This window comes from Microtus ochrogaster, linkage group LG5 (genome assembly GCF_000317375.1).
Source record: "Microtus ochrogaster isolate Prairie Vole_2 linkage group LG5, MicOch1.0, whole genome shotgun sequence".
Classification (NCBI taxonomy): Eukaryota; Metazoa; Chordata; class Mammalia; order Rodentia; family Cricetidae; genus Microtus; species Microtus ochrogaster.
The window spans coordinates 24,466,512-24,485,682 of record NC_022031.1 but is presented as its reverse complement, the minus strand read 5'-3'; the positions used below and the strand labels follow the sequence as shown (position 1 = coordinate 24,485,682).

The window sequence follows — 19,171 nt, the reverse complement described above, 5'->3', positions numbered from 1 at the left end:
TTTCGCAGGGCTGTAGCTCAAGCTTCCTATTCCAGAGCATATGGTCCTTAGCTGAGAAGCCATCATCTTGCCCTGCATCCTCCATTGCTTCTGAGGTTACCCAGCGTTGCAGGTGATGAATTTCCTTTTGCAAGGGCAATGGGAGCCTGCAGCCTTCCACCTGCAGCATTGTACTTTGCCAAGCTCATGCTCCTCTCTCTGCAAAAGGGCTGTTGGTTTGTACAGTGACGGGTTGTTATAAGAATTAAGTGGAAAGCACTTGTACCAACCGTTCCTGAGAACAACAGTGTTTCCTGTTGTAATGGAGAGGCGAGCCGTGCTTCAGCTTCTCAACGTGGAGAGATAGGGGCAAATTAATTCATGCTTTCAATTAATATTTTCAATCTAATTTTAGAAAAATTGAGATGAGAAAAGCTAGTACCAACGGAGAAAACACCAGTTCTAACTGCACATGTGAATGGCCTACCTTATATTGTAGTTGTAAGCTCTCAAAGGGAAGCGTTCATTTCACTTCGCTTGCGTGTCTAATCATACCTTGTTCAGTGGATACTGGAGGCATATTAAACACTTATTAAATCTTTGATGAGTGAGCAATCTGTGTTTAAAAATCTACCATTAAATCCCTCTATTTTAAAATTGTATTTGGACACATTTTGATCGGAAGTTAGGGAACTCTACACTATATATTTTCTCTTAGTTGTCAGCTTTCCAATGATCAGAACGGACCTGTACTGTCTGACTAAGGACTGTTTTGGCAGAGTTTTTAATGAAATAAAATAATTACATTTGTGAAGTTCATCCTGTGTCATTTAGCTCAGGAATATATTATCTATCTTGCCAATAATTTATGTATCTACCAGTAAAGTGCACGAGACCTACATTTTGTCATCTGTAGAGCATTAGGGGGGTCATTGAGTTTAGCTTCAAGTGGCACAAGAGCTATACAAAATTCCTTAATAAAAAAGTATTCATGGAAGATGTGAGAAAAGCACCTCAGGGTGTTATAATTGCAGGTTAGGGTATTTTGACAAGACTGTGTAACTGATCCAAGCATTTCATGTTTCTATTCATAGAGCGTGAGGGAACTAAAAATTAAAGTCAGAGCTAAAGGGGGGTGCGCTCACACAGCTGGAGGAGCTACTCACACAGCAAATTTTCTTTTGATTCAGAAGGTCTCCAAGCACATGCCTTGGGGTGGATTGGTGTTTTATTCTTGAAAAAATTCTGTATATGTAGTATAACACTTCATTCATTTAGTGAATTTCATAATACAAATGGAAACATTATGGTTCATGCTGCAGATCATCTCTCATGATGATCTCATGTTCTCCACTCAAAAATGGAGATACATTATGCCTTTATTCATTTTGCTTTGAGAGTTTTTTTTTTTAATAATGATATCAGTCCCTGAAGAATAGTTAAGAATAGTTAAGAGGTTAGTCCCTTATCATCAAGGTGACATGCATGGTACTTGAAAAGTAACTGAGAGCTTTACATCCTGATCTGAAGGCAGGCAGGGAGAGGCAGGTTGGGAGGACGGAGGAAAGAGCTAGGAGAGAGGGAGAGAGAAAGAGAGAGACTGACTGACTTGGGAGGTGAGCTTGTGTCATTGAAACCTTACAGCCCACCCCCAGTGACAAACTTCCACCAACAAGGCCACACCTGCTCCAAATCCTTCTAAGTTTTTCAAACAACGCCACTCCCTGGTGACCAAACATTCAAATCTATGAACCTTTCCGGACCAATCTCATTCAAACCACCACATTCCACTCCATGGCCCCACATAGCTTTGTAGCCACATCATAGTGTAAAAATTCATCCAGACCAATCTTAAAAATCCCCATAGTCTATCCCAGTCTCAACCCTGTTTAAAAGTCCAAAGTTCAGTCTCTTCTGAGACTCAAGGCAATTTATTACCTGTAACCCCCTGTTAAGCTGAAATGAAGAACAAAAGCACATACTTCTAACACACAGTGGCACAGAGCATGCGTGGCTCTTTCAAAAGGGAGAAGGAGCATAGTGAGTGTTTATGGTCCTAGAGGCAGTGGGACCTGGGAGAGTGGAGCCGAAAAGTGAAGCAGACTAAAGTCTCATGCAACAGCCAACTGTATTCAGAACATCAGACACTTTATACACTCAGGATTAAGAGGACTTCCATGAGTAAAGTGTAGAGTCACAAGGGCAGGGTACAACGGCATGCAAGCCTCACATGCCAATCAAGCTGCACATGGCAAAGCATGTTTTTCCATAGATACATGAACAAATAATAATAGCCAGTTATAATGAATAATCTGAAATAAACTCACTTCTATAAGAAACACCTGGGAAGGGCATGAAAACATATCCCAAGAACAAGAATCCCATGTTTTGAAGAAACTGAGGCCACCAGACTCTTGTCTTGTTTTCTGGGAGTTTTCTCACAGGCACTCTCAATTCCCCTCACACAACTCCATTCCTGGACCATGTTCCAGCAAGAGAGGAAATACTGGACCAAAGCAAGACTGGAAACTAGCAAGGCAAACTCCAAACTCTGCATCCCCATGTCTGATGTCAAAGGACTCTTCAGATCTCCAACTCGGTTCAGCTTTCAGTGACTTCAGCACACTTCTCTCCCTAGGCGGGTTCCACACCCTGCTAGCAGCTCTCCTTGGCTTGTGTCCCAGTACGGTTGCATCTCCAGCATCTTGGGGATGCCAAGACAATCTATGCTTCACATTTAGAGCTTCATGCAATGGCCTCTCTGGGCCTCCATACGAGGTCACTCTGACACATGCCTGGCCTTAGTGGTTTGCCTTAGCTGCAGATGGAGGCTCTAGAACCCCTTTTGTGTATCCTTGATTCTAAAACCAGAACTGTGTGACCAAAGCTGCCAACTTCTGTTGCTTGATGGGACTGGAGCTTGGTCCCCCTTTCAATTACGTGTGCATCAGCTTTTTGCCCTTGATTATTTCCTTCACTGCTTAGCTTTCTTTTAATTCCTTAACACAAGTTGGAAACCCAACTGGGTGGGGTCTTGCCCTGAGGTTACCCCTCCCTTTATTCCATTTAACATCTGTCTTTCCTTTTAACTTTTTATCTCTATGAACACAGGACTTAGCTCCATTGCTTTTCCTGGTGTTCCTTTCCTTCTCAAACAGTTCATATTATATTTCTCTATGTCTATCATGCTCCCTTTGCTTTTAGATCTGCGTAAGAGTGATTACCAATAACTGCAAGACAGAGTCAATATAAGGCTGTCTTGAAATCTCCTCTGCCAACAATACCATTAATCTAAAACCCTTCTATTTAGCCCCAGGCAGATTTAGGGCAAAAAGCAGCCACATTCTTTACCAAAGTTTCATGGGAACAGTTTCACTTATGAATATTCTTTCCCTCTGCAGTGTCTTGAATGGAGCCCCCACATTGCATATAACTCTTAGCACCCTCTTCTGCCCTTCTCCTAGGATGGCCTATTATGCCACACCAAAAGCATCCAACCATTTTTCTAGCACCAAATTCCAAAGTCTTCCATATTACAACAAACTGCATGATCGGGCCTGCCACAGAAATACCCCTAACCCTGGAACCAGTTTCTTTCTTAGTCACTGTTCCATTGCTGTGAAGAGACATCATGACCAAGGCAATTCAATTAAAAGCATTTAATTCAGGGCTTGCTTATAACTTCAGTGGTGGTTAATTTATTATCATCATGATGGAGAGCATGGTGGCACGCATGGCACTGGAGAAGTAACTGAGAGCATACATCCTGATCTGTAGGTGGGGGCCTGGGCCCAGCATGGGATTCTGAAACCTCAAAGCCCATCTCAGGTGACACACTTCCTCCCACAAGTATACACCCTCCCCCACCAAGGCCATAATCAGAATCCTATCAAATAGTTTCACTCCCTGGTGACTAAGCATTGAAATACATTAGCCTATATTATTTGAGTCACTGCTGTTTTATTTTATTTTATTTTCATTACTGGGTCCTTGGCTGGAACTGGGTCTCCACAACCCCCAGGACCTGGAACATGGCAGAGTACCCACTTCCCTTTGCCAGTTCATCCCACAGCAAGATTATACTGCAAAGCATTTGTAGTGTGCCTTTTTCTTTTTTTTTTAAAGCAAGCAAAAACTTTACTATTTATAATCTCCATTCAAAACATTAATAATAAAAATGTGTCTTACTGAAAAATATCAGTTTTTTACAGGGACACTCTGTTGATCACTGGGCATGGTTTTTCAGTGAGGAGGTCATGCTGGATGTCTTGTTTGTCATCTTTAGAAATGGGTGCCACTCCGTCTCTAAGAGCCTATTTTCTATTCACCTATTCTATCTCACCAATGAGAGCCAAGTCTAGTCAGGTTAACCAGTGTGTTTATTGGAGTCTCTTAAAGGAGCATTGTTGATTTCTGTGGCTAAGTCACTAAAAGCCCACCTCTATGTAGATGGTAACTCATGGAAACTACTTCACTGGAGTTCCACTTAATCTTCCACCTCCTGTAGACTGTAGCACCTCCCAAGACTACAAGCCACAGGAGTGGCAGGGGTGGGTGTGTCTGTAATGTCAGGTAAAGATCTGATAACCCTACACACTCCTACAGGGGAATGTTGTTAAGTCACATCTTGTGAGTACAGGGAATTACTTTGAGGTAGCATTGGCCATGTACAAAGGACAGAATCTTACAGCAGGTTCATATACTTGTTCTTATATATGTTGGAAAAAAGGGGTTTTTCATGATAGGAAGAAGCTTGGTAGAAGGCCTGATCAGAGAAAAGAAAAACCAAAACAAACACCATTTTACACTATTAAGAAGTGAAGCAGGTACACAGCTCAGCCTCTAAGATGGAGTGTTAAGAGGTAGCCTATGACGTAGCCACATGGTAGAGTAGGGAATTGACACTATAGACACTAGATTCTCTTTGTTTGATTTCCTCTGATTATTATATAACCTGCAAAGGAGTAGACTCTCATGGAGCAAGCAAATTATGCTGTGCATGGAGATTTAAGAAACTTCATGGGGGGAAGTTCTGTGGGCAGTGGCATGTTTTAACTTCTCAAAGAAAAATGAGCACTTATTAGAAAAGTAGAGGTAGGATCCAGATGTCCCAGTGGGTCAATAGTGAAGAGGCATCTCTCTGAGGAGATATCTGGGTCAGAAGTTTCTTAGTCACCCATGACTGAACTTCATCTGAGCTGAGCACGGATTGTCATAGACCTGAGGGCAATGCGGTCATGGGTTTGATATTACCTCTGAGCCATGGTAATTTGAAGCCAACTGAGGGGACTTGGCAGAAATGGTTAGAGGTCAGGCTGATTTTAATCACAGAGCAGAGTGACGGCAAGATGGTGGACCGAGTGGAGGACCCAGGTAATGAGAACTGGACTCTGATCTGGGGGTGGGAGAAAATCCATTAGTTTATAGGGACTGACATAGGAAATATCATGTGTTTTCTCACATCTTTTGACTGTTAGAAATTTGATAACATGTCAGCAAGGTTGCTTTCTTCTGAAGGCCCTCTCCAAGGCTTACATATGGCTGCTGCATCTCAGACTTTACATAGACTTTCTTCTTACTTGGTAATGTGTGACACTGTCTTTGGGGAGATGTGAACAACTATGTATTCACCCCAGCTAGGAACCCAATGACAGACCAAAAATTAGTGATGCTACTCAAGTCCATATGCATAAACCAATGAGTTTTTACTGGAGTTGGTTACTTACAGGAGCAAAGTCACCAATATCACCAAAGGCCCATCCCAGCATTGACGATTCATGAAAGTTGGAAGCCTGAGCACACTACACAAGTGGCAGGAAACTCAGCCTGTTGGAGGATCTTTTCTAGGTGGTTCAGTATGTCTGAGCTTCTTTTGGGCAGCTTGGCTGGTGTGAATGTGTCTCAGAAGTCCTCTCTGCTTTATCAGTGCAGGGAGGGAGGAGCTTGCTGAAACCTACTCAGTTTCAAGGACTTCTAGGACTCTGTTGTTTACTTGTTGAGTTAAGATCTTCCCTGCTGGGTAGAAATTCCCCTCCCTGTAGAACGTCCCTGTAGAATCATAGTGAGCTTTCTTCCAAGACAGAGTTTTCATCTTCCAGGAGATTGCTGCACAACAATTGATTGTGCCTTAAGCTTTTTTTTTTGTATGTGTGGACACAATTGGACTAGGGCCCATTCATAACCTTTCATCATAATTACCTCCTTAAAAGTCTTATCACTGAGGTATTAGAGGTTAAGAGTTCCACATATGAATTGGTGTGGGGGCATAATTCAGCCTACAACAGGGTGTTCCTTGGGAGATACTGACAGCTGGTGGCTACAGTCCCAGTCCTTTAGGGTTCAGGTAGAACTGGGAGCATTTAAGTTTGTTGTTTTCCTTGTAGTGGTGGAAATGTTCCTTTATTAACTCTGGGAAGTGAAAATGTTAGGAAACTTTGTCTGTAATGAGCTGATGCTGCCTTGTGTCTTACTCTGGGTTCCTACTGCTGTGATAAAACACCAGGACCCAAGTCAGCTTAGAGAGGAAAAGGTTTACTCCATCATCCAGGGACGTCAGGGCAGGAAGTGGAGGCAGAAACCTGGAGGCAGGAGCTGATACAGAGGTCATGCAGGAATGCTGCTTACTGGCTTGCTTCTCAAGGCTTACTCAGCCTGCCTTCTTATAGCACCCAGGACCACCTGCACAAGAATGGCATCACCCACTTTGAACTGGGCCCTCCCACATCATGATCAAAAAACAAAAAATAAAAACAAAATGCTTCACAGGCCAATCTGTTATGAGCATTTCCTTAATTGAGGTTTGTTCTTCTCAAATCACTTTAGGCTGTGCCAAGTTGACTTAAAAACTGTCTTACCATAACTATTAATTCTTCTACCTTGAGGCTTTTCAGCACCTTAGGGTAACTGTGTCCTGGACTCTGTACCATTTTTAGTGTTCGCTATTGTGGAAAATGTGGACTTAGTGTGGTGTAGTCTACTGGGTTTGAGACCTGATTTCACCACTCCCTACTTGTGTTGTTTTAGTTAGCCCTCTCTATATGTGGGTTCAGCATCCATGGATTCAAGTGACCTCAGATTAAAAAATATTTTTAAAAATGTGTATAGATATTTTATTGTCATTATTCCTTAAACAATAAAATAGCAGAACTATTTTCCTAGCACTGACATTATTATAAGTAGTTTGGCAGTGGCTGTGCCTAAAAGATCACTCGTGATCTTCCTCTCAGACTTTTTTTCTCCTTTCAAACTGTTATGGATTAAGATGGAATAAAAAAGGATTAGTATACCATGTTAGCTACCTTAGAAAACTGGAACAAAAGTAAAAATCCATCAACACACTCATCATCGGTGAGACAATCACTGTGTAGCTCACATTGGTACTGTCATAAAGGAACTTAGCACATGGACTCTGAGACCCATCACAAATCAATCTCTGAATGGAAATCCCCTTTAAAAAAAGGAAAATAAGGATCCCGTGTTTAGAGCTTATCCTGTACCTGCAGCTTCTAAGCAACTGTTAGCTCAATATAATCCATGTGTTGAAGAGGTATATTTTGCAGGGGAAAATTCTGATCTCTTTCCTTGCCTTGTTCATGTATAATAACTAAACTGTGGAGGAAAATTCACTTTATCCCTCTGAAAAATCTTTCAAGCTGAGCTAAGAAGTTGATTAGATGACACCAGAATTTTAATCCACGCTTTCTTAACAACTTTCATAGGCATATTTTTTCTGTTGAATTATTGTGACATCAATGAATTCTCCCAAGACACATGTCCAGTGCTTGATCACAAAGCTCTTGAGGAGATGTGAAGGATGTGCCTATTTGAACAAAGAACTAACTCAGAAAAGCCTGACTAGGGATGGGTCAAGAACACTTTCATTTTACCTGGAGCCTCACAGTGGCAGGCGGCCACAGTTGAGTCCTCCAAAGTGACAGCTCTCAGTTCAGACAAGAGAAGCTTCTCTTCTTGTACTTCCAAGTGAACATCACACCGAAGGTTGTACCAGGTGTGCCTATGTGTGTGCTGAGATCACAGAGAGCTGGATTCCAGAAGAACGAGAACTCCCTGTTTCTGTATCCTTGTGCTTCCATCTTCCAACAAGCTGGCCAGCTCTGAATCCAGAGCTAAAGAGGAAGAAGCCAAGAGCCTGTGCAAGGTCTCTGGAGCTCATGGGGAAGTTAAGAGCCATAGATTAGGAAGGAATCCAGGCTCCAAGCAGGGGAAAAGCAGAAAGAAGCTGTGGAAGGACATGTCACCTCCGGCTCACCATCCTGTCTGTGAAACTGTCCATAAAACAAATGTGTTCGCCCATAGATCTGACTTTATACCAGTATATTATATATAGCAAGTAGAAAAAATATATAGAAAAATAATATTAATTGGAAATAGTAAGAAAGCTTTTTTGTGGTGATACATCTTTAACTCACTTTGACTCACATTGAATGTTTTGTTCATTTAATTAAACAATGTAGAATGTAGGTGATAATATTTATATAATTTTGGAGAAGAACTGGTTTATTGTGTTGACTTAAAAAAAATAAGTATCTCTAGCGGGGAACTGAATTCATTTTACGATTTTTCCATGACTGTTTAAAATGTATCAAATTAGATATGTCCTTTAATGGTGAACTATTCTAATATTTAAAATTATTTTCTCCATTTACCGTATCACTAGAAGTATTTTGAAAAATATAGAATTTTCAAAAGAGTAGGATTTCTTTGCCCACCTCTAATAGTTATTCTTTTCCATTTCAAAACTCAAGTGTTTATCTATGTTTGTGCTTGGTATCACACCATCGAGCTTATAACCCACATTCTAAGGGGGAGCTGTAGCAATAATAGGTTGCTAAGCAAGTCTCTCAGCTCATTAAGCCATGTGCCTGGAATTATTCTGACCGTCTGTGCTGCTCACCCATGAGGGAGCAAGCGAGAATGATGTTCACTTTAGTTTTTGTCAGAACGTTGACTAGAAACAAGTGAAGGAATAACCTATTAGTAATAATTAAAAACAAAAGAACTGAAAGGTCAATTGTATGAAATAAATGTTTGAAACAAGTCATGCACAGTAACAATGGAATACTTAAGCACACAGTATGTTGCATTAAGCATTTCAAAGTCATACCGATCGCAGGTTTCTTTATAACATAATAAATGCTGTATTTTAGTCGGGTGACAAATATTTTATTATCCAAGCCAGAAGAAATAGACACAATTTAATACATCTCTTTCATAAGCATTTTTTTTCACCCTATGACTGCTGCTTTTCAAAATAAAATTGAGACAGAAGGAAGCCTATTTAACTCATTCAGATTATAATTAATTTCACCACTTGGGTGTATTACAAAATGTGAGCGAGCCTTCCTAATGAGCGTTGTAAAATGCAGTCATGGACCAGGTCCCAGACTGTTCAAATAATTTATTTTTCTGTTTGGAGTTGCATCACTGATTAACTACAAAGGTGAGGGTGGGCAGCCAGGATGGAGGAGAAGCGTGCACAGCCAAGGCGCTCCAAGCCTGACAGCTACACCTGCTCTCACATGCTAATCCTGAAGGTGCCACGAGAACCATTTTCATTAGGTCCTCATGTCTATCCTCTCCGTGTGCTGCTCGTTTGATGAGTTTTCAGAAGCCAGCTCCTTGAGTATATACTTACTAGACAGGTGCTTGGTTTAAATTTGATTTCACTAGTCATGTTTGGAACGAAACCTCAATTTCCACAGACAGGTATCTCTAATTCAGACCACTGTAGTTGTATTTCATAAAATCTTCATTGTTCCCAGTGACCTTGTGCTGTTTTTCCTTTCAATCTTTAGTCAGCTATGATCGAGTCTCAGACACATCGCCCTTTCTCTGCTTGAGTCTCTGATAATGTAAAAAGCCTGAAAGTTGAAAGCCATCAAGAGCATGCTAAGGACCACGGTGAGAGGGTGGGAAGTGTCAGCTTTCAGGTTCTCTAGATCTCTTCTTGGTGTTCTGAAGCTTCAGCGTCGTGAACTCCTAAAATGCTCTTTGCATTTGACTCACCTTCGTGTTCCTTCTTATCCTTTTTAATCCAGTTGGAATGCTCGCTGATTCTCTGGAACACTTCTAAGCCTGACTGCGAGGAGCCAGCTGGAGGATGCCTTCAGAACGCTGTCTCAGGTACACACTGAAGGAGAATGCTTTTGCTCAGTATAGTGAGGTCAAACTGGTCACACAGAAGCACAGACCCAGGAACAGAACACAATTCAGCTGAACACAATTCAACCAAACAGTCATAATTCTTGTGATTTGGACAGTTGGAAAAAGGATGTTCAAACCTAGAAAAGTGTCGTGATTCTTTAATACTGCTTCTTGTCTTTTTCTCATTTTGGATGCAAACCCTCTGAGCAAAAGGCATATCATGGATTAAAGGAAAATAACAAAATTTTTGAGAAAACTATGCATGCATTTGAGTATTGTTCCCTTTAAGTTTAGAGAGGATTCAAAAATTCCCGATAGTATCTTGTTTGAATATTCATTTAGTTAATAAATATTTGTTGAGCCAAGCACTCAACTTGATGTAAAGTACCAGTTATGAATAATATAAAGTTTTCTGTATTCCACCATAAACTGTGTATTCTATGGGAGAACCAGATGTTAAATAAATAGCCACACAATCAACAATGCAAATGCCATAGTAAAAAATGCTCTGTTGGAAAAGTCCAGTGTTAATGTGGGAAAGAAGTATATCCCTGAGAGCCAAAGGATGGAGTGATCTGGAAAGTGCACTAAGGGAGGAGGGAGCTTCATATTCTAAAAATCTGACAGGCAGACAGGGAGAAAGCCTGTGACATTTATTCTGCCTGGAGGCAAGTCATCATCAGTTTCCAAGGAAGCCATCAAAAGCTCTTCAGAAGAAAGATTAAGAGAGGGACATGATATATACTCACTCATAAGTGGATATTAGCTGTAAAGGATAAGCATGCTGCATTCCACAGACCCGAAAAACTGGGTAGCGAGGGGGGCTCAAGAGGGGGCTACATGGATCTCCCTGGGAAGCGTAAATGCAGGAGATCTGCTGGGTGGACTGGGTGCAGGTGGGAATGGGATCTTGAGGGAGCAGGCTGGGGGTAGATGGAGGGAGAGAGCACTGTAAGAGATGCCTGGGAAGCAGACCTTTACCAGGCCAGTCAGAAATCTAATGCAAGAAAAAGTGCTATGGAATCTACAAGGATGACCCCAGCTAAGACTCGTGGCAGCTGTCAATGCATAGCCTGAATTGGCCATCCCCTATAATTGGATTGGAGACCATCCCTCCTCCTGTAGTTTTCATCAAAGAACCTTCCTCCAGTGTCTGTTGGAGGCCAAGGGGAGACCCAAGTCCAAACGTTAGGCTGAGCTTGGGGAGTCCTGAAGAGAGGGAAGAGGGATAGTAGGAGCCAGTGAAGTCAGGGACGTCTCAGGAAAACCCACAGCCACTAGCCTGGCTCATGGGAACTCACAGAGTCCAAACCAACAACCAGTGAGCCTAGGCCCTCTGCATATGTGTGACAGTTGCATAGCTGGGTCTCTTTGTGGAACTCCTGGCAATGGGAGCAGGGGCTGTCCCTAGTTCTTTGCCTGGCTCTTGGGAACCTATTGCTCATGCTGATTTCCTAGCCCAGTCTGAATACAGGGGGAGGTGCTTGATCTTATGGCAGCTTGATATGCCAAGTTTTGCTGATGCCCATGGGAGGCTTGTCCCTTTCTGAATGAATACTGAAGGGGGTAGATTGAGGGGTGGGGCCAAGGGAGGAGCGAGGAGTAGAAGGAGAAGAAGGACGGGGCTGTGGTTGGGATATAAAATAAATAAATATATTACACTGAAAAAAAGTAGAGGTAAATAAACAGGGAAGATTAAGGTATGTTGTTCAAGGGCTAGCAGGGATAGGAATACAATTGATGTTTAGAGAGTCTCAGAGCAAAAACCAAAACTGTCTTAGTGTTTTAGTTAGGACTTTTTTTGCTGCAAAGAGACACCATGACCAAGGCAACACTTATAAGGAAAACATTTAATTGGTGTGATTTGTTTATAGTTTCAAAGATTCAATTCATTATCAACATGGTGGGAAGCGTGGCAGCATGCAAACATGTTTGGTGCTGGAGTAGAGATTGCTACACTTTATAGGCAACAGGAAGCTGTCACACGGAGGAAACTTGAGCAAAAGAGACCCCAAAGCCCGCCCCCACAGTGACACACTTCCTCCAACAAGGCCACACCACCTAGTAGTGCTATTCCCCTTTGGGGCCATTTTCTTTCAAACCACCACCCTCAGAATGCAGTTAATACCACGGCCCAAATGCCCTGTGTTAGATCTGATGCCCAACCAATGCAATGCGTGAGGACTGTGGTCTTTATCTGGCACCACCTCAGACAAATAATTTGCTCCTTGATCTCAGAGTCAATGTGTATGTTCTCAAAGGGGTTTCTTACCCTAAATCAGCCATTGAGATTAATCAGTTACCACGCTACTGCCATGTCTTCCATGACACAGCTGTCTCCTTCCCTGCTCCCACCCAGAGCCCTGTCTCCCCTCCTCTCACTTTTCCATCACTTATGGAGGATCTGCCCAGCTTCATGACTCTTGGAATCTTTGCTTGCTCTGGCCCAGAGATCTTCCTTCCACTAAGCCACATACTGACACAGCCACAGCATGGAATTTGTTATCCCCAGTGGTCACTTCATTTCTGAAATCACCTATTAGCTTTACTCTTACTTCATTTCTAGCTTGAAGGTTTACCTATTTAACTAGGGCTGTTATTTGACCTCTGCTGTGTCTCATCTACTAGCTGAACTACTTTCCACTTCTACCAGCTGTCTATTTCCTTTCCTCCGTCCTCCTCTCCCCTCTTCTTTTCCCTATTCTTTTTACTGTTCATTTTATTGAAAATAGTTTTTTTTTGAGACAGGGTTCCTCTGTGGTTTTGGAGCCTGTCCTGGAACTAGCTCTTGTAGACCAGGCTGGTCTCAAACTCACAGAGATCCACCTGCCTCTGCCTCCCAAGTGCTGGGATTAAAGGCGTGCGCCACCACCGCCCGACTTGAAAATAGTTTTTTAGGCAATGTATTCTGACTATATTTTCCCCTTCCCCAATTCCTCCAAGATCCTCCCACTTCTCATTAGAAAACAAACAGGTACCTAAGGCATATTAATAAAACAAAATAAAAACAAATCAGAATAGGACAAAACAAGACAAGCAAACAAAAACAGAAGAAAAAGAACAGCATAAGAAATACATAGATGTACACACACAAATGTTTATACACACAGGAATCCCGTAAAAACACAAAACCAGAAGCCATAATACATACACAAAGGGCCTATAAAGTTAAAAAGAAAGCATTATGAGACAAAAAAAAAAAAACCTCTATAGATATCACTGCGTTCCTTCTGTGTTGACCATCTATTGCTGAGCATGGGACCTGGCTGTAAGAGTGGTTTGTATTCCCAGCGAGAATCCGTTAGAAAAAAAAAAAAAACAACGAATTTTTCATTTGCAAATGGTTACCAGTTGAAGATAGCTTCCGAGTTAAGGATCACGTCTGTGTCCGCTTCTCCTCTCAGCACTGGGAACCCATCTGGCACAAATCCATGCAGGCCCTGTTCATGCTGCCTCAGTCTCTAAGTGAATTAATAATATCTACATTGGCCCTGTTGTGTCTACGTTTTCTTGTTTCCTTGATGTCCTCCTTGCCCTCCGACTCTCTCAGTCTTTCCACCACCTCTTCTGTTAGATTCCCTGAGCTCTGAAGAGAAGGATTTGCTGGAGACACACCATTTAGGTGTGAGTGCTCCAAACTCTCTCACTTTACATGCAATTGTCTGGCTGTGAGTGAGTCTCCGTTGTTTCCATCTAAGCAGGAGGAGGCTTCTCTGATGATGGCTGGGCAAAGCATTGGTTTATGAGTTAGCAAACTCATTTTATTGCTATGTTCCCTTCTTCATCGGCTTAGCTTCTGTAACTTTTGCTCAACCCTTAATTTCTTCCATTCTTTGTTTTTATTTGTTTGGTTGGTATTGTGTATATGTGTGGGGAGGGGCATTTCTCTAAGAAAGCCCTCATTTGATGAACGGAACAATCTATGTTGTCCAGTGACAGTTCGCAGAAATCTTTACATTGAACAAGTCCAAAATGTCACAGAGTTCTACATGTTTCTGGTGTTCCTATTTCCTGCCACTCAAGAGGCAGACCAAGCCATGTCTGGCTTCTGTGCTTTAGATCGCTTTTTCCTTCTGAGCAAGTTTTACTGGCTGTACTTCAAGTGTGTTCTTGAGACAGCTGTGCTCTCTTGGCCCCTCTGAGAACATGAATCATAGATTTCTCTTCTTAGTCATGACTGAGCTCCAAAGCTATGAATCAATCTGTGTATTTGACATCTACCCTTGGAAATCTTTAAGATCACCCAAAGTTAACATGCCCACACATTTTATTGATGAGATTAATTAGATTAACGCTTCAGAGTTCATCATTTTCTTCTTTTTTGGGTACCCTGCTATCAGAATATTGAGTTTTATAAACCAGAAAATGAGCATGTTCATGAGAACTCTTTTCCCACCCATATCTTTATCTGACATATCACCAAACCTCCTAACTCCCCACACCAGTAGCTTTCAAATGTGTCCACCTCTCTGAAACATTATCTTGGTGTTTCCATCCAGGGTTCAGATAGCCCTGGACTCTTGTGTGTCGGGACCACACTCCCTGCTGACACAGGCCAAAGTTTGCTGTTCTCTTTTCCTGCAGATAGTTTATCTTCTTTGTGTCAGGGTGGTAACTCATCCATCTTTCTTTTGCATCATGGATATTTCTCCTTTGAGAAGGTGAGAGTACTTGGTGCTGTGTTTCTCAACCTGTGGGTCGTGACCCTTTGGGGGGGGACACAAATGACCTCTTCACAGGGCTCATTTAAGACCATCTGAAAACACAGATATTTACATCACAACTCATCACAGTAACAAAATTACAGTTTGACATAGCAACATTAGTAATTTTGTGTTGGAGTCACCACAACTCTACATTAAAGAGTTGCTACATTTGAAGGTTGCGAGCCTCTGTGTCACTGTCCTGAGAGGCTGAATATTCTGTGGTGGCTGCTTCTACATTTCATTTATTTAGTATTTTATCTCCAGCATCTATAATGACAAGGCTGAATAGATATTTCTCTTATATACAAGTGAGGGAAGGGGTATAGAAATCTATTCACTTATAGCTAATCTTTTTTTTTTTTTTTTTTTTTTTTTTTTTTTTTTTGGTTTTTCGAGGCAGGGTTTCTCTGTGGTTTTGGAGCCTGTCCTGGAACTAGCTCTTGTAGACCAGGCTGGTCTCGAACTCACAGAGATCCGCCTACCTCTGCCTCCCAAGTGCTGGGATTAAAGGCGTGCGCCACCACCGCCCGGCTTAGCTAATCTTCTTTCTTCATAGTCTTAGTATTTCTTAATTGCTCTATAAGGTTTAATCTTTGCTTATCATTATGGCTATTTTTATTTCTGGCATACACTTCAGAAAATTTGTAAAGTGTTACATAAAAATAAGAAAGATCTGTTATGGCATCTTTTAACAACTTGTCCATGTAAATAAACAACATTCTTTTCTTATTAATGTATAAGACTATTTTGACCTTGCTAAGTAGCAGATAACCATTAAAATAGAAATCCACAGAATTTTTAAATTTGAAGAGTAAAATATAAAACTGTAGAGCTGTTTTATTACGTCTTAAAAAAAACTGCCTGAATTCAGTTAAATGAATGTATGAAAATGAGACCCTGGGGGTTTCTGTGATCAAAGCGTTAACTCTGTGCACTCAAAGGAGCCATTTGCACGGAAGCAGGGATTCAGAATGAGCAGGTTAGAAACGTGCTCCGCATTTGATTTCTTAGTTTCTGTCATCAGTTCCAGAATGAAAATTGCAGGCTCAGAGTCACGATGAGTCCTATTCCCTGAGACTGCATGCATCAATCTCCCCATTATTAGATGCTGGCATGTGACCGGTCTAATGCTCACTCCCTGGCATTGCTAGAAACCAATTGCTGCTGAGAGAGTCTGTGTCTCCTCCTGTCGTACCAGGGACCTGGGTCAGTCCTGGGAGATACGAGAATAGTGTCCACCCTGGCGTCTGACTGGAGTCACCTGGCACCCATATGGTGTTCCTGTGAACTGTGGGCTTGGAAAGGGGCTCATAGTAGAGAAACATGTGTTGTTTGAAGTAGATCCATTTAAAATAAGGAACAAAGAGACAGCTCTGGTTAACCTTAGTGCTGTATTTCATAGAAATCACTGTCACAAATCATAATTTAAATATGTGCTCTGTATAGAAGTATTAATGAGACATTTGGGTCTTTTTTCTTATCATTTTTTACATCTAATACTGCTCTACACTAACAGCTCACCTCATCTTGTGCTAGCCTATAGAGAGTGTCCACAGCCTATTTTGGCGACGCAGTGGCTCCTGTTTTGGTAATGCAGCTCTTGGGTCTCAGAGAAAAAGGAGACTGGTGTTGCACTGGGGGACCCAGAGCACTGTCTGTACTAGCTGTAAATTTTGAGGGATGCCATTTCTTTCATGGAAGAATCTCCCCAATTTGAAGACATTTCTCAAGTCTGTATTCTTCTTGAGAAGTACAGAGCCTTGATCACGTATTTTCCCAGGATTTTGGAAAGTTTTTGAAACAGTTCTTTTCCTTTTCTTGTTTCTTATTTTCCCAGTAGTGAAAGGACATGGCTCTGTCCTGGGAGGTGAGTTTGCTGACTTGACATTTGTTGTAAGGGCAGGGGGAGCTAATGACAAGTCTCCATCTGCTGCGCACCTTAATCTCAGCGTGGCGCACTGCAGCCTGTGATTCCTGGTGCTCCCAGTGTATGATCATTACCCAGGTGTAGTGAGCCTGGTGTCTTCTGTGCTGTGGGCAGCCGTGATGTCACATTTACAGAGGCTAGGTCTTCTGCGGCTTTCTGTTAGAGAGACAAATGGGGAGCTGCTCTGTGAATACAGCGATGACTTGTTGGTACTTGTTGATTTGTGGGCCTTTATTTCTTGCCAAATCCCAGAGTATTTATTTCTGGCTTTTAAGAACTCATAACATATTGGTTCTAAAATATTTAGGGTCCTCTGCCAAGTGTTGTCTTAAATATCAGCTTATGGTGTTTCTAAAGCCCGACTGTTCGAAGCTGAGTTATTGCGTCTGTGGAGCCAAGGAGTTATCAGTATTGTTTTAAAGCTCAACCCTCCCAGTCTCTGCCAAACTGCCGCTCACAGCTGCTCTTTCCCTGCCAAGATCGACTCACTCACAACAGGATACCTAAGTGCAAATACTGTTGCAGTCTCCATAATGACTTCGATCGTGTGCTAGATTTGCAAGCAGGGAAATGTCTTAAGGCAATTATTATTAATATATTCTTGTTCCACTACAAAATAAATTTATGGTGACATAATAGAGGAGAAAGAAAATTATGAAAGTTTCAAATACAGTTTCTAAAGTTATAACATTAGAAATCCATTTTCTGTTTCAAAACTCTAGTCCTCGTATGTACAAAGTGGTCTTGAAGCATGATTACATAGTTTTATGATTATTGTGTGCCATTTTGTTTTCATATATTACTCTAAAGGGTTGATTTTGAGGTTAACTATGTATGACATAAAATTGAGAGGGGATTTTGAATTTTTTTCATCATAATTTTTGGAGAGACCTTTCATACGCATTATCTTTTTTTTTTAAAGCAGGAAAAATCATTGTGTTCTTAATGTCAGGTTTTTAAAATTCATAATCTTGGAATTTTGGTATTCTGATCTATAAAACAGATGTATCAATAGCACCTTCTCCTATGATTACTAGGAAAATTGAATTGTTAATTATAATTAGTAATTATAAATCATGCAGGATAATTGGCTAAAACACTGTAAACAATACAGGTTTGCTAGTTATGAAAATGCCATCGTTTCACGAAAAACTTTTCAGTCTCTCCAGTTGTTCTGCTTTGCTGATACAGCATTTCTGTTTCTTTTCCCCACTTCCTTTACTTCATGACATTAAGTAATCTCCATTCTAAGCTTTACATAGAAATTTCCTTAAAAACCTATTTGTATTTCCGAATGCGACTTTTAGCTACTGGTTTTAAAGGCCTGCCTATCTCGGGAGCCACACATGAATATTCAACAGCTGTGAGAGTTTCAGACTCAGCTGCCACCTTCTACTGAAAATAATCCTCCCACCCTCCTACAAGAGCTTCCTATAGCTTCACTCTCTGCCAAGTCAGTTTCTCTTACATTTGTTCTTACATGTAGTTCTTACATTTCTGATGCTTCCCGTGGGAAACGTTCGCTAAAGCTTACCGACTACACCGGCTTCTCACTGGAAGAAGTTGGTCAATTTTAGGTAGCGACTTGTGTTTAACTATAATTTACCAGTCAGTTGGCGCAAGTGAGGCAGCGTCCCATCAAATAACTCAACAGTATGGGCAAGGCTGATAGCAATGCTGTTTTCTCTGAATAATATTTTTTTCTTGCTGGGGCCGGGCATGGAATGGTCAGGTATCGGAGAGATCACGTTTAGCTGTCCTGGGGTATTTTCACTCAGCTTTCAAAAGAGGCCAGCCACTGTTTGGAAACAGGACTTGTCATGCTTGTCACCCTCTGGGAGTAACTCAGTAGTGACACAGCTTTCTAGTCAGAGCCCAGCACCTGTCTGGGGATTTTAGAGTCATGTGGAGAGATTTTTGATGATCTAAGCTTTTAACTCTTAATTTTCCATTTAATTTACAAAGGACACTTTTTTTTTCATGGAGATAGGTCTCATGTAGCTCAGGTTGGCCTCTAACTTACTATATAGCCAAATTGACCTTGATCTTCAGATCCTCCTGCCTCAGAGTTTCCTGAGTTCTGGGATTATAAGCTTATATTATCATGCTCCATTTATTGTAAATTAATTTCTTTCAACGTATAATCCCCCAAGTTTCACAGGCAGCTGTGGTTTGACTGCTGTGTATTCGGGATGGCCAAGTGCAGTTCTTTTGTCCCCAACCAACATTTACTCAGTTTTCTTATATTTACTGGGGGGGAGGAGGGGATTGTATCAAGAGAGGCACTTGGTAAGTCTGAAGCTGGAGAAGGATGGAGTTAGAGAGGGAATCATAGAGTATGAAGAGTCTCCCTGCACACACACACACACACACATACACACACACACACACACAC

At 41.5% G+C, this 19,171-nt stretch overlaps 1 protein-coding gene across 2 annotated transcripts in view; it reads left to right on the top strand.

Annotated features, from left to right (window-relative positions):
* Positions 1–19,171, top strand: part of Klhl32 (kelch like family member 32) — a 207,683-nt gene that overhangs the window by 31,989 nt on the left and 156,523 nt on the right. For both annotated transcript variants that reach the window (XM_026786709.1, XM_013351931.2), the window contains exon 2: positions 10,038–10,122. In XM_026786709.1, the coding sequence (XP_026642510.1) occupies positions 10,100–10,122 (23 nt within the window). In that variant the 5' untranslated portion in view covers positions 10,038–10,099. The remainder of the gene's footprint in view (positions 1–10,037; positions 10,123–19,171) is intronic.